Source organism: Rhyacophila brunnea, unplaced genomic scaffold, assembly GCF_057557595.1.
Source record: "Rhyacophila brunnea isolate RB1 unplaced genomic scaffold, BYU_Rbru_1.0 scaffold_8, whole genome shotgun sequence".
NCBI classification, from domain to species: Eukaryota; Metazoa; Arthropoda; class Insecta; order Trichoptera; family Rhyacophilidae; genus Rhyacophila; species Rhyacophila brunnea.
The window spans coordinates 43027045-43043121 of NW_028233350.1; the positions used below are offsets into that span (position 1 = coordinate 43027045).

At 32.7% G+C, this 16077-nt stretch overlaps 1 protein-coding gene across 1 annotated transcript; it reads right to left on the reverse strand.

Annotated features, from left to right (window-relative positions):
* Positions 1–1364: 1364 nt before the first annotated feature.
* On the reverse strand, positions 1365–15931 carry Rep (Rab escort protein). Its single transcript, XM_085958528.1, has 9 exons — positions 15781–15931; positions 15467–15674; positions 15197–15362; positions 12495–12732; positions 9597–9819; positions 8503–8852; positions 6878–7026; positions 4905–5033; positions 1365–2248 (listed from the first exon to the last, which is right to left on the reverse strand). The coding sequence occupies exons 1-9, from the start codon at positions 15827–15829 to the stop codon at positions 2087–2089; spliced, it is 1674 nt and encodes a 557-aa protein (XP_085814654.1). The 5' UTR covers positions 15830–15931; the 3' UTR covers positions 1365–2086.
* Positions 15932–16077: the final 146 nt, after the last annotated feature.

Genomic DNA, 16077 nt, shown 5'->3' on the forward strand with positions numbered 1-16077 from the left:
ATGACAGGGAATCGAACCCAGGAACTCTCGGGTAGAAGGCGAGCGCCTTACCAACTGCACCACGAGAGCCGCCCCTATAAAGGGTTAAAAACATTCTTTATACACAGTTTATATGACAATGCATATCAAGTTATTTTTTTTACAAAGGCTATTTAAACTGGGTCATTTTATAATAGAAGTGTGAAGCTCTCTTCACGTCATGAATCCGCAATACGAGGTCACTTGTAGCTAATTTAATCAGTGGACCAAGGTTTTCTTGTATACCTTTAATATCATTAAAAGCGACAAAATATTGAACTAGACCAGGGTTTCCCTAACTATGTTTTGTGGAACGTGAATTGGTGTTCCCTGAATATGTCAGAATATACCTCAATATGTCAAAACAAACTATATTTTTTTTACTTCTGTTTACTACGACATATTTATGCGAAGCAGAATTTTCTAATTGTGCTGCGACAAAGTCAAATTCCAGGAACAGGCTCATCGCCACACCAGATATAAGAAATCAACTTTCTAATATTGTGCCTGATGCCTTGATCAAGAAGATTTTCAATTCAATGACCCAAAATTATTGAAGTCATTAAGAACTTCCTTCACTTATATTTTTATGTGTTGCTTTAAAAATAATTACTAAATATAATACTTAATTGTTTTTTTTTTTTTTTTATTTATTGTGTATTTACCAATCCTACAAAATAAACAAGGTGTTCTGTAAAATTTCAAGATTAGTGAAATGTTCCATTGCAGGAAAAGTTTGGGAAGCCCTGATTACTAGACAACAAAGCAAGCGTAAACCTTGATGTTTCTTTCATACACCTTTTAACTCAAAATATCGTCGGTGTTTTGTAAAAAGGGCGAATCAACCATTTTGGCGAAATCGAGATTTTAATGAAAATACAATATGTACCCCACTAGCTTTGTTGTGTAAAAACGGCAAATTTTTATCTCCACAGGAAAGTACTTATAAACGATAATCGACTAAAATTAAATTAATTAAAATTACGAAATAAAAAGCAAATGTGACATATTAGGCCTTTTAAAATATTATATAATAATACCTATTATAATGACAGTATTCTTTCTAAGCTTTATTATAAACTTGTTAGATATTTATAATCATCTACAGGTAAACAACAAATAAATGTCAAAAGTTAAAAACCCTCCTCCTGTAAAGTAGCATTTTGGTTTATTCGCCCTTTTTACAAAACACCGACGATATGTACTATAGTTTGTGTTCATCGTGATTGCTTTATAAACTGTGTGGGATTATTTTTATGAAGGTTGTAAGAATTTACCATAATTCACTAAAAAATATCACCATTTTCTACATCAATTAAATTGAACACAATAAAAAATAAAACATGTTTCACTTTATAATTTTTATTTATTTGAATATGTAGAAAGCGACATACATAAAATTCAATCATAAGATTATTATAAATTAATTACACTTTGTGTATTGATTTTGGAATAAATATTTTAACATGCGGAAAAAATATTTGATTGCATTTGCTATTTAGGTGACAACACTCAAAAAACTGTAAGTATGCATTTTCTTATCATTGCAACAAGAATAATAAGCAATTAATGGGTACACAAAATTATGCTAACCGTTAATTAATTTCAAAATTACAAACTGCTATTTAATTTTTTTTTAATATAAAACTTCTTTGCCGTTTCATTTGCTTACCAACTACAAGGAGCCATCACCTCGGTGCTAGAAGCGTGTGTGCAATTCAATTATAGTTAAACATTTACGATGAGTATATCAAATATAATTGAATAACCTAACAATTAGCATATAAGATGTCCATAAGATATCACGGTTCCACCACAACACCATGGACCTAAGCGAACTCGATGAGTCGTGACCGGCCGAAGCCTCACAATTATTCAACAATAGCCATCATCACCATCGATACAGGAATGAATAAGTGATCTAATTGGATAAATGCAATTAAAATTATAATAGATAATCATAAACCACTCGCGGAAATGATAGGATTTAATTGCTGAATTTATCTGGTCTCTCACCAAGCGAAATCTCAAATTAATTGTTCTGCAACAAGATCAAGAGTGTTCCCGATTATTTGTTGGCCTCTGCGTTTTCTTCCTCCGATTCGGGAACCTTGGTTTCGAAGACGGGTCCGGCTTCCGAGTCGTCTCCCTCCAGAACAATCTCTTCTGGGTCTGGGGCTCGCGGCAAGAATTCCGCACCTTCGCAGATTTTATTGAAAATTTCCCGTCCCTGTAATTAAAGTCTAATTAGATAATTATAATGGGGTTTCAGCCTCACCAATGAAATTTAAATTGCTTAAATTAAGTAATAATTTTTAGCAACGTGGCCATATATTTACATAAGGCAAATTATGTTTCTAGCTTAAACTTGCATTGTCTTATATCGAGTTAGCTAAGCCAAATGGGCTTTATGGTAAGAAATAGTTATTTATCGGGTCAGGAAGATTTATTCTGTGATGAAGTTTCAACTATTTTTAACGGGGTCATTCACAAATGACAACACACGATTTTCAGTATTTCATGACCCTCCACCCTCCCTCACTAGTAATGATTGATTTCGGTAGAATGTAATCACAAAATGAGTTAATATTTAATACGCCATTTTGGAATTTTATGGGCTTCAAATTGCAAAATGTCTAAACTGAAAATCAATCAAATCCGACGGTAATTAGAGAAAATTGAAATTTCGGCCACTATCTTGTTATTTAATAACTCATTTAGTGCTGACAACGCGACTGGCGTGTTTGCATTACCTAGCTATTAGATGTAATTAACATAATATTTAAATGTGGTAATTAAAAATTAATTAACAGGTCAGCAGTGATTGTGTTTTAATCGGCTCTCAATTACAAAATGTTGAGTTTAACTTTGAATTAGTATTCGGTACCATAAAGATATGTATAAAACTGAAATTCAATCAAATCAGATGGTTATTAGAGAGAATTGAAATTTTTTCTGCCACTTTGGAATTTAGGGGCTAAATTTTGAAGCGGGGATATTTAGGATAATGTGCCTATTCATCATGCCAAAGTTCATGCTTTTATTAAAAAATGCAGATATTTTTTAGCTATGCCGCTGGACTATTAGCAACGTCAATATATTTACTTTCCATCAAAAATTTAGTGATAACAAAAATAATAATTACTGTATCTGTAAATATAATCTCCAATTTTACAGCAAAATAATGCTGACTCAATGAGACACACTTTACATTCATCAAACCAGTGTATATGGCTTCTTACAGATATTACTCATGCACTAGTTAAATGCAATTTCAATAATCCTTATGCATGTACGTATTCAGGTTAATCGGAAATGTCAAAGATAAACTGACATAATATATTCTAAATAATATCCCGTTAACACATTCACGGAGATCAAAATTCGAAGCGGCACTGATCTTGACAACGTTGCAACTATGTTATTTTATGAGATACAGTAAAACCTCGTTAATACGAATTCCACGGGACCGAAGATCGAAAAAAAATTCGAATTATGAAATGTATGGGGGAAAAATATTAAAATTAAAAATTTTTTTTTTTTTGATTTTCATCAATATTGTTTACGATCATAGACGTGCCTACCAAATATCCAGTTCCGTGTGTGTTAATGGGTCATAAAATGTCAGGATTATTTTTATTACCTTTTTAAAATAAGTAATTTATGATGTTTTATGAAAAGTCTGTCACAATTTCGAATTACCAGTGTTCTCATTAAGACTATTCAGTGAAACGGCAAATAATTTTCAACTATAGGTGCGACGAAATTTCGGACTGGCTGGCAATCGGAGAGCGAAAGTCGAGCTGTGAACACGTCAATTTGTTTTGTGATGGCGACGGGGGAATTAATTCATAAATCGTGTAAAGATGACTAAAAAACGTTACCCATTTACTTGAAAAAGAAAACATGTCAATGAATCTATTAATATTATTAGTAATAGAACAATAAACATAACATTAAATGGACGCATGTTGACTTTTTATGACAAATTATGTTTTGTTCTGCATGTGTCATTTGCACAATCTTCCCGTCGCGCAGTCACAATTGTTTTAGACCGTGCCCCAGCTGAAGTATAGCCTTAATGAGGTTCTACTGTATATAACTTTTGATTGAAGTGCCTGGTTAAGAAATAAAAAATAGTACAATAATTGGGATTTAATTAATTGGGAAAAAATTTTGATGGCTAAATTGCCATTTTTATTACAAACAAAGAAATTGATTGATTATTATAATGTACGACTGTAATTTTCTTAGTGATTAAGGTGACGCATCAGTGAAACGCCAAATAATTTTCGCCTAGCAACGATCTTTTTAGACCGTGCCTCAACTAATGCATGGCCTTAACGTATACCAAATGGAAGTTTAATTTAATAAAATGAAAAGTAGAGCTGCGCATCTATTCTGTACACAAGACTGCTTTCAGCCGCTATGGCATCTAAATAGGGTAGGTATGTATCGAATTATTAGCACTTATTGTAACAATTACAATAAGTTAGCCATCTGAACTGAGAAAACTGTCTATCTCGGTTTAAAATTTACCACAGCCAAAAGAAATGCTGTTAAAACATAGCACTTATTGTAACAATTACAACTAATTTATTATAATTGTTACAATAAGTGCTAATAATTCAATACAAACCTACCCTATTTAGCTGCCGTAGCGGCCGAAGCAGTCTTGTGTATAGAATAGATGCGCAAGTATATTTGTGAAAGTGTTGAGTAACATTTTTAGGTATTGTTACATTTTCAAAACAGCGTCAAATATAATATCAAAAGTAATATTTCTTTGAATTAAAACTGCTCTTATAGGTTTTGCAGATGCACTAGTTTATGTATTAATAATATAAAAGGGAAAAGTATGTTTGATATTAAATAGATTTATTTACCTGTTTAACTGCATGATCAAAATCAAGTTCAATGTCCGGACCCGAGCACAGATGAATTCTTGATGCAAACGACTTGCACAGGCCTTCCTGACTTGTGTCTATCATATTAAAATATAAACACCACAGGACCTAAAAAACAAACAACAATATCTTCATAAATACATAATATGATGTGAGGGATATACCATTTGAATTTATAAAGACACATTGATTTTCACTAATAAGACACACCATTATAGCAAATACTCCTTGTTCTACGGGATTGTTTAATCAAGTTATGTCAACCACTTTTTTGAGAATGTTCCTTTTCTCCTGAATTGACAATGTTTTTCTTTGCTGGGACACTATTTGAATGGGTGTTTTGCACACACGAGTCTCGAATTCATTTCAAAGATTGTCGTCATGCTAAATTGAATGTGTTCAAATAAATTTTTAAAGATTTAAAATTTTAATACATAGTTTTAATTTGAATTGTATATATTTCAGACAATAAATTCAGTAAATTGCGGTAAATATCGGGGTTTCACTGTATGATATTAATACCCTAATCATCCAAAATTTTCCAATGCGATTTTACGCCAGATGGCGTGTGAAACGTATAATTGCGTTCATGGAGATTTTGTATATAAGCATCTCACCGAATCCGAGCACAGAATGCCCCTCTACCATAAGTTTAGCGAACCAATTGCAAAATTTGCCAGAGTCGATGTTTGACAGATTGCAACTGACAGCCCGCGTTTGTTGATAATTGTCATAGGTACTTGTTTTCTTCCGTATTTCATTATGATTCAGTGAATTATTTTGATTATTGTCTAATGGTATTATCTATTTTACAATTGATCCTATTGCTTTCGTAGATGAAGTTAATCTACAATGCCCCAAATTTCGTAAAAGCGGCAACGCTTTCGAATTCAAGAGTTTCGTTAGTAAATACACATCAGACGCAAATTCATGAAAATCTAATAAATATAATATTATATTTTTAACAATCAATTCACATGATTGTGCTGGAATCGATTTATGCATAATAATTGTAATATGGTAGGTAGGTAGGTACCTATACTAACACGATAACCATTTACTTTTATTTGTTTACCCTCCACGTTAAGAGATTTCCTATAAATAAATATTGTAATGATTATATATTTATTCAATAACGTTTATTCGGCATTCGGATTCTCCGGCCATAATATAGTATTAAATCTAAAAATAAAAGAAATATGAAAGTATGTAATAGCAAGTTCAACATAGAGACTACTAGGGATATCTAATGGTAAAATGCGAAAATTTATCATTTATTTGACAGTTAAGCGGCCATAGACATCAAAAAGTGACCATAGATGAAAATATTTTTCTGTTTATATATAAGGAATACTTGTTTCAAATAGACGTGCATGTACAAACACCGTTATTTGAATGGAGCATTATGGAACACGAAGCGATTTCTGTATACAGTTTCGCACCCAGCTCCATGAACGCTCGACTAATTAGTAAATGGTTGTAAATGGAAACAGCGTAAGTTTGGAGGGTAATAAACGATTCGGTTTGGCTTATTTTGATGGATACCCTGTAAATTATACAAATGATTGCCCAAAAAAAACTTAATAAGACAGATATAATAATATAATATGTATGTACACAATGAAGACTGATTCGTATTATTAATTGTTCGATTTCTAGGCAGGAGCTTCTCCACCCGTACCTTACCACATATTGTTGCAATTGTGTTATTTTTGAGAAGTTTCATTTGAGATATCAAGAAATGGTACTAGCAATATGGTCTATTAACTGTGCAAATTTAATCTATAGTGATTCAGGCATTTTTGAATCATAACTTAACAAATGGACAGATACTCCAATTTTATCATTAGTATAGAAACTTAAATGTAAAACTTAATAATATTTTAATTTTAAACCGCCTTAAATACCAGTGTGCTGGAGAAAATAACACCATTCAAGTAATCTGACTCTACCTGTGGCTTTCCTTGAAGAGCGATGCTGTCAACTGGTGTCAAGTAAGACTTGACCGAATCGCATTGTTCAAATGAGAAAAGTTTTTCCGCATATTCCTGCAAGTCTTCTTTCGAGGTTTTTGTCTGCGGGCATGTCATGTGGACGATATCTGTATGGGAGATAGAATTATTAATTATACAGAGAATAGTTTTATTACAAAATATCATTTGCATTTCTAAGTTTCGGAACAAAAAATCGTATTACACTTATTGCTAGAAATGCGAAAAGTACGGCATTTGTCAATAATTTTCGAATATTTTATGGGTTATCATATGAAAATAAATTACGATATTATAATACAAGCAGTTTTTTAAATCTTTAGGACGTAATTGGTTTTTTATTTAGCACTTAACTTAAAATTCTGAAGAAAAATAAACAAAAGTTTTTATTTATTGAACTTTGAACCTCCCTATCTTGCTTTAAATTTTTTCCTTCTTCTCTGTCTTTAAAATCACATTAAAGCATCCTTTTTTAAATTTATGTTCAACAATTCAAATGATTTAAATAAATACTTTTTGAGTCATTAATATTTGATTGTTGGAAGTCAATTTTGTATTCTACATACAAAAATAAAGTCAGTCACAATGGGTTATGAATGAAATATAAAATTGTTTAACCAAATATGGAAGGTGTTTTTTCACTGATGACTTCATTGATATACTACTATAGATCTACCATCATAAATTGGCGTTTCAGCGAGGGCGCTAGTATGACATTGAGAATTTTACCATAACTAACAAAAAAATAGTAATTTATAATTTATTATTGGTAGTAGATTTCTGTACAAATATTATGCAATCCATAATTCGAGAAACATGTTGTAAAATTAAATGGCATTTATAACAAATTTATCCTCGATAAACAATTTTAGTTTCAAATTCGACCGGCTGCCAACTTACGATGGTAGATCTTTAGATGAGCAGTTCCCATACAAGTGTCATTTTAAAAATGTACCACAAAAGATATTAAGAATATTGTCTTATAATATTTCCTTGTAGGTATAATGCGTTAAGACCGTTAACATGGATTCCCGAATTTCACCCGTATTGCCCTGGCTGTAAAACTAAATTTGCGTTCTTGGAATAGTGAACCTAAGGGTGTGCTGCAACGCAAAACAGACAGAGCAAGTCGTCATGCGCTGACTATTAGTTAGAGTAAGATGCAAGCTAGATCGGGCTTACTCAGTAAGTTTTAACAAAGGCCGAGTCGCTGAAAATCGGGCGTCATTTTAAGAAGCATATGATTCATCCAGTAGTATATCAATGGATGACTTACAACGAACTGTCGATATAACAAACCATTTTGTCAGTCCCATGAAGTTAGTCATAACCGAAGACTTACTGTAGGAACTGTAAATTTCATTAAATGTTTTATCTCAATGAAACATTTGGGATCAATATGAATTCTACTCGATTCCAAAGAGATTGAATAAATCCTTCCTATATAGAAATAGAGATAAATAATAATAATATTATCTAAGTGAACCTAAAAAAAGTGTAATGATTAAATTAGCTCCATATCCCTAATGTGGTATGTTTATAAAGAAGTTGTCGGAGTGTAAAATAGTTAAGTGATAAGTGCTTACATAGTCCTTTAGGACAGGACGAGGTGGATGGTCCCAATTCAATAACAGTTACAGGATCGCTTCTCCCTTCCAAAGGTGGAAACTGGAGAAGGGTGAGGGATTCCTTCTCATAATCCAGCATACTCTTGTTGATGACAAAGACAGCTCGGGAAAGTCCCTTGGTGAGATTCTCAGTGGGCAGAAATTCTTTGGGCGCTTTGTCTATTCCCATCACAACGTGTTCGCAAGTCAGAAGTTTGTTTTGCGTTTGGATCTTCACCGACTTCTTTGGATCCTCGTCGTTTTCGTCAACCTTGATCGAGTCTATTTGTCTCTTCAGACAGTACACTCCCCCGAATACTGCGCATAACCTAAAATTAGCAAAAGTATTACAATAGTGACACAGATAACATCTTTAAATTTATATCTAAATACATTGCGCTGAAAGAGTTTGGTGTATTGTAAAATACGATACAGATATTTGCAGATGCCTTAGCAGAATAGGAGAACAATTATATAAAAACATAGATTTGCAATAGTGACCATTATTGCAATGTCGATGGACTTCATATTTTTCGATTATGTTTATGAAAAAATTAAATTTGTATAAGTACACCTAGATGAACTTTGTCATTTAACAAAGGTCAATTAAATTTTCACATGTTGCATTCACTAGTGACTCCCATATTGCAACACTTGATGGCTTTACAAAACATTTTTAGTACAGATGAGTTTATAACAAAATTTATATTACGTGCGTTGGTGCATCGAAAAATGGTAGCTACAAACAAGAGGACGGTATGATTTGATTATAATCTACATGTAATATATTGTTGTTGGTGATTTTTTTGTGATTATCCATTTTAATATTCTAAATAATCAAAGCGTTTTTATCTCAGTGCAGTCCGGATAAATTAATCTTAAAACTACGATGTTTGCCAATATTATTATAACCTTAGTACCTATTTGTCAGTTTCACTTTTATAAACTTAGGCTGTCTCTATAGAACACGGTATTCTTCAATGTCCTTGAGCGAGTTAGATTTTTATAATACAATATTTATTATCAATTTAAGTCGATTAATAAAAAAATAAGTATGGCTTTAACCTACAAACCTGCAAAAGCATTGGGGTAGTTCTCCGCTGCCATACATGGACCACAAGAAAGGTGTATTTCCATATCTTCCAAGACTGGTGAGGAATTTTTTACATCTTTCCACTCCTTCCATGCAAGGTGTGGAGTCGGTGCCGCCAGCAATGGCATAGATAACGTAATGGATGAGATTTCCAGTCAACTTCTTGCTTTTCAGGTAGTCGAGCAATGTCTTGTTCTCAAAACCTTCAAGTAAAGACCACAATATGAAAAATATAATATACCTCTAAATATCTCTCCAATATCGAGTGAATGAAAATACCAATAGATTATTACAAAAAATTAACACATACTATCGACTGTGGGTATTTGATGGAATTTAAAGTCTAATTGATTGGAGTTTTGTACTAATCTGAGAGGTAGGATGTGGAGATATAAAATCTATTGCTGGAAAATTTAAGTGTTTGGAAATACCGTAGTCCATTAGATAAAATATACAGTGGGTACCTAATATGCTACGGTAAATTTTCAACACAAGATTTTAACTTAGCACTAATATTTTCGCATCCTTTTATTTTATTCATTCTGTGAACAGTGTGCATTTGCCTGAGGGCGAAACCCGGGACGCAAAAAAATACTTAAATTATTATACATTTGAGCGGGACTCAAAAACATGTTGATCACTACATATAAACATGCCACATAAGCGTGAAGTTCTGACAGAAAATATGACATAGTCAGAGCGACACCGAGCGAGAGAAAACGATGTAATAGGCTTCATGTAAGAGCAATCGGAAATAATAACGGTAACAGTAATTCGTGCGCAGTAGAAGAAATCTCAATCTATGCAATTCCAAGGTTAAGTTGTCGTTCCACTATATCAGTGGTCGGCAAACTCATTAGTCAATAGAGCCAAATATCAACAGTACAACGATTGAGATTTCTTTAGAGAGCCAAATTTCATAAACATAAACTATATGTAGGTACACTGCTTAAACTTGATAAACTTTAATTAAAGTTTTAAGTCTTAATTAAACTATAGGTACACTGAATAAAACTTGATATCATAATTAATAATGATCTTATTTATTGATAAAAATTAAATTGTTAGTACGGTATCCATAAAATTAAATAATGACTTAATGTAGACAATGGCCTTCCATCTCCTTGAAAAGTTTGGGTAAGTCAGGTTTGTATGTTGTTGTTTTTAATGTTAGGCACGATTCCAGGTTCTCATCAATAAGACGACTTCTCAATTTACTCTTGATAAGGTTCATGCTTGAAAAAGATTGTTAGCATGAATATGTAGAACCGGAAAAGGAAAGAACAGCAAACGCTATTTTTTAACTTTTCATATTATTAGTAAAGAATAGTATTCCAGGTGGTAAAAATCATCATGCCTTCCTTCTCCAGTTCTTTCAAAGAAGACTACTTGAGCTGTGAACCATGTTCATATTTGTTTTTCTCCAATATGTCCAAATCAGCACAGATACGTTCAAATTTAGAGCTTCATAATTCTTTATTTCTTTTTAAATCCAGCAATTGCATTTCAAAGTTGCCAATGTCAACATTAAAGGAAGAAAAAAATAATTCTGTTACCGTAGCATTAAGAGGTTTTTTGTAACAAAGCTAACGTCGCTTTGCTGTTTCTGAATTCCTGAAACCTATCGAGAAAAGCTTCCCTCATATTTAAATTTATTGTTTTGAAATAGCAAATGTCAATTTCAGAATTATGTTCTTGGCGATGTTTCAGCAGGCTTAGAAAGTGAATGGAAGATTCTCTTTCCAAATTTTGAGCAAAAAGGGATAATTTGTTTTCGAATGAAATAACTTCTAACTTCGAAAAAATTGTGTTTCCTTCTCCCTGCAGTTTACGATTAAGCTGATTTAGATGAGACGTAACGTCTACCATGAAATATTTTTTTTGGATCAACTGATCGTCCGTTATTTCTGGATAGTGAACACTCTTACATTCTTTATTTTCTGTTAATAAAGAAGCGAAACGTTTTAAAACGTTTCCTCTTGATAACCGATGTACCTTGGTATGCAGCAGAAGATCTGCATACTCACTCTCCATTTCAACTAAAAAATCTTTAAATTGGCGATGATTAAGAGCTTTAGAATGGAGTTGATAATCTTAATCACAAATTCCATAACTTTGTAAATTTCTTCTGGAAATGTCTGCACACAAAGCGCTTCTTGGCGAATAATGAAATGGTAAGTAAGTATCTCGTGATTAATTTTTTCTTTAAAAATAGTAACAAACCCTTTTCTTACGCCGGTCATACTTTTCGCCTGTCTGTTGAAATTGACACAATGTAATCAAGTGGAATATAATAATATGATGTTTTTCCATGTACTCAATTACAACATTATTTGCAATATCCTCTCCACGTGTTTGACCTTTGAGTGGCAATAATCCTAAAAGTTCTTCTTTAGGACATGTAGATGAAATAAATCGTACAAATTTGTGCTTTATCATTTATGTCATTTATGTGTTGATAAAGCTGAAACCAATTTCAGATCTTCGACTTGCTGGTTGGTTATATTCAAAGACATTTTGACTGTTCTATCGTTCACTGATTTAGCCCGTACGTGGTCATTTGTGGCAGAGCCACACTTAAAAGGCCAAAGAGCCACATGCCGCGGTTTGCCGACCACTGCACTATATCAACAAATATGTGTGTATGGTGGCACTGCGACAAAACTGAATCCTTTTGTTCGAGTCACCATTTTCATAATCTTCAATAACGTCGTCTCAGTGTCATTCCTTGAGTTAATATTTAATTAGCTAGAATTCCGCCATTGTCACTAATGTAAAAGGTTCATATTTACCGGGTTAAAATGTCTATTATACGATTCCAAAAGAAAATCATTGGTTTTCATGGTGGAATGTTAGTAAATACAGAAGTTCTGATTACCTTGAAACTCTTGGGTTATTTTATCATGGTCCATAAAAGATGTCAACAGTTTCATGAGCATTCTCTTTTCTACAACGGTTACGTGCTTTGTTGCAAAGACATCTGCTCGGGAGCATGGGACTGGTTCTAGGGAGTTCTCGAGCCACGTTAGCACACGGTTGACACACCGGAATTCAGCATACCGGGCAATGTTAGATGAAATCAATAGCTCTACCAATTCACCGCGTGCAAATAACAGCTGTTAAAAAAAACAAGCATAAAATTAATACACCGGTTATTACCTTACCAGTTCCGTGATGCAGGATATAGCTCCACAACATGTGGAGAAATGAAAGATTTTTACAGGAATTAAAGAAGAAGGAAAGATTGGGTAAAATATCATAAACACATAATATGTTGTGGATACCTACGTGTAAATTTGTAAAGATATTGTTCATTCACAAGGGATTTGAACGAACAGCAAGGCTTTCCAACCAATTTTATGTAACGCCACACTCTTCAAGTTATAAAATTTTCGCAGCAAACTGAAGATTACTTAATTTCACCAATTTCAGATTTTATTTGACCAAATGATCTTAGAATATTAAATTTTTCATGGTGGTGAATAGAACTATGTAATATTTTGATAGGAAAATGGCATTATTTAAATTTCTAAGAGGTCTAATACACAAAAATATGTCTTTAGTAAGGCTAAGGCCACACGGGTGTTTTATCATGCTGTATCTCAAATGTGTTTTTACGCAGCGGGAAATACTGAAGTATCCCATGCCATACATGCATGATTTTACGCTTGAGTTCCGCGTGATGTCACACTATTTACTCCTATTGGCTTTGCCATAGACGATTATCATTTCACTATTCAAATATTCCATTTCTAAATGACAAAAAGAATTAAATGTTAAAATGAAACTTGATTAAAAAGAGTGGAGAGTGGATTAATTACATTGCGGCGTGTTTTCCCGTTCGCATGGCTACTTAAACTAGCATGATAATCAGACAACAAATAGACCGCAACCGACGGGAGACTGAAAGTCCACCTCTCTTCCCGCCCAAGTTAGTGGTTCATATTTTTGAAACTTTTTAAGTTTTTTTTTTCATTTTCATTTTTTCAAGGCATTTTAGTGTGAAAAAATGCTTGTGTGACTTTACAGTCTTAAACTAAGATTTGAAATTATCAAATGCCTATATCTCTGAATTTTGCAAATATGCAATAGGTATATTCGCCTCCAAGGTGACCTTATATACCAGACAGACTTTTCAAACATCATATTTCGCACATTTCATTTGAAAAAATTACCAAATCAAAGAGAACAATAATTAGAAGATATCATATATAATTATTGTTTACCCCTACATTTTTAGTGTGGGTGAATTGGTAGCCATAAAAAATGAATATTCTGTAAGTTGTCATAGTGAAAGATGATGACTATAAATTTATGCTTATAATCATCTTCAACGACTAATTTAGACATGTTATTGTACGAGCGAAATACTATACAATCAACATAATATACAGCATATACTTCAGCAGCCACAGAATAGGTAGTGTTGCCAAATAAGGTTTATACTATAATAATAATTCACAAAACAGTGACTAGATTAAACTAGATAACCGAAAACTTAGATTTTTTCAAAATGTTAACGAATACAAAAGAAAATTGAGACACATGTCACTTTCTTAGCTTCATTTATATTGAGTAATTTTGTGATTAGAGCAATGGATAAAAATCTGATTTTTTTCAGTCTACAACTTAATTTGAAATTCCAAAATATTGACTACAGGCGATGCTCGTAAAACATTTGTTTAGATGTTATACCAGATGTTGCTAGTGTGCATAACATTACCACTCAGCTACAGTCGCCAACAATAATTATTAATATAATTTTATATATTGCGATATAATGTAATGATAAAATTGTGGTCAGTAAAATTTAATTATTTGCTTTATGTTACATTGGTAATGATAAGAGAAATCAATAAAAAATAAAACAAACAAGCAGACTGGGACAGGATAAGAAAACGTGTGGTAAGATACAGTTTGATTGTGTTACGTTGAACAAAAAAAATGTTAGATTACATCGCTATTTCTAAAACTGTGGTAGTTATGTGCTTGAACTTTTGTATAATAAAAATAGTTGCTTTATTTATTGCATGACACAAATATAGCTGAAGCAAGTGACTTTTTTTATTTATGATAACGAAGAAAACACTTTGAGGGTTAAGAACTCAGAATTAGCCAAAATACTTTTCATTAATCACTGATTTTCATTAAAGTACCCGTACTTATTTTGTCTACGCTTATAATAGCGGTTTTGCCATGGTTGTCTATGCTCAAAAAGTGGCGTTTGGATGGGTTCTGGTATAGATTCGAAAAATCTGACGTTTCTCCGCAGTAAGCTCTCAGTACATTGAGCCCAATTTACAATCGAATATTTAAATTTGAAGTCAATTAACTTAGGTAATTTATTTTTATACATTTGTATATATTCAATTTTGAGCATCTCAATTAGTATAAAAAAAAACTTTCAAATTTAGAACGACTTCCAAATTCTATTTTTGAATATAAATTAGAAAATTAAAAAGTTTCGAAATATCATCCAATCAAATGGCATTGAAGCTTTTGTTTCTCATAAACAGTTGGTTGGATAATTATAAATGAGTTAAGTGGTCTCTATTATTGATAGCAGTGTACAATAATCACCTTCGGGGCGAGATCGATGTTGAACTTTCGATATTCTTTTTTAAGTTTATCCTGGGTCCAATCCAGCTCAGTTTTCTTTTCCCCGTCACCGCTCTTTTCAGATGAAGCGTCTCCACTTTCCGCAGCACCGTCCTTAGGCGGTTCCTCCGGTTTTGGAGAACTATCTCTATAATTTTAAATTAGCAACAAAATGTTAATTATCGGTAATTGTTTTTCAATTTCTAATATAGATAATCGTTAAGCGAATAATTTTGATAGAAAAAATCATACTTATTTATGAACCAAGAGTCCTCTACATTAAATATTCCAAAATTGATGGAGTCAGATATTGATTTTGCTTTACTGTCATCTATTAACTTTTGGATACTTTCAAAATTAAAAGACGCCCACATTCCTCCGTAAAAGTCATCCGAATCTAAATGCAAAACACGTTTCCCAATTCTGCTTGCGGCTGCGGCCACAATTGATTCAGTCATCCCTGTAATTCAAATGTATGGGGAAAAAATTAGTCATCAAAAATGTATTTCTATCGAGTTCATCTATGCCGTGTAAATGACCGATCGCATTGTAATTAATAGTCTCACCCGTTCCGATGACAATGATGTCAAAATCTGTCGGTAGATCGTCGTCCATTTCGATATATTGTATCTAGAAAATTTCGCCGAAACAATGAAGATCTGACAGCTGCTGCGTTGGAGTTGGAGATACTTATTTTATTTGACACAAGACACAACTAGATTGACTCGTACAAAACGGTATCATGTGCAATGGCAACATTTTACAGACGCAAACCTGTCGACAAAAAAACCATGATTATAATAGCCGTAACCAAATAAATTAGTCTACAAAACTTTCATGTCACGATAAATTGTTGTAGATTA

Coding starts and splice junctions, on each gene's coding strand:
- Rep (XM_085958528.1), bottom strand. CDS start 15,829: ATGGACGACGATCTACCGACAGATTTTGACATCATTGTCATCGGAACG. Junction 15,675..15,780: donor CATCATTGTCATCGGAACGG/GTGAGACTATTA, acceptor TTTGAATTACAG/GGATGACTGAATCAATTGTG. Junction 8,853..9,596: donor CTACCCCAATGCTTTTGCAG/GTTTGTAGGTTA, acceptor TGCTAATTTTAG/GTTATGCGCAGTATTCGGGG.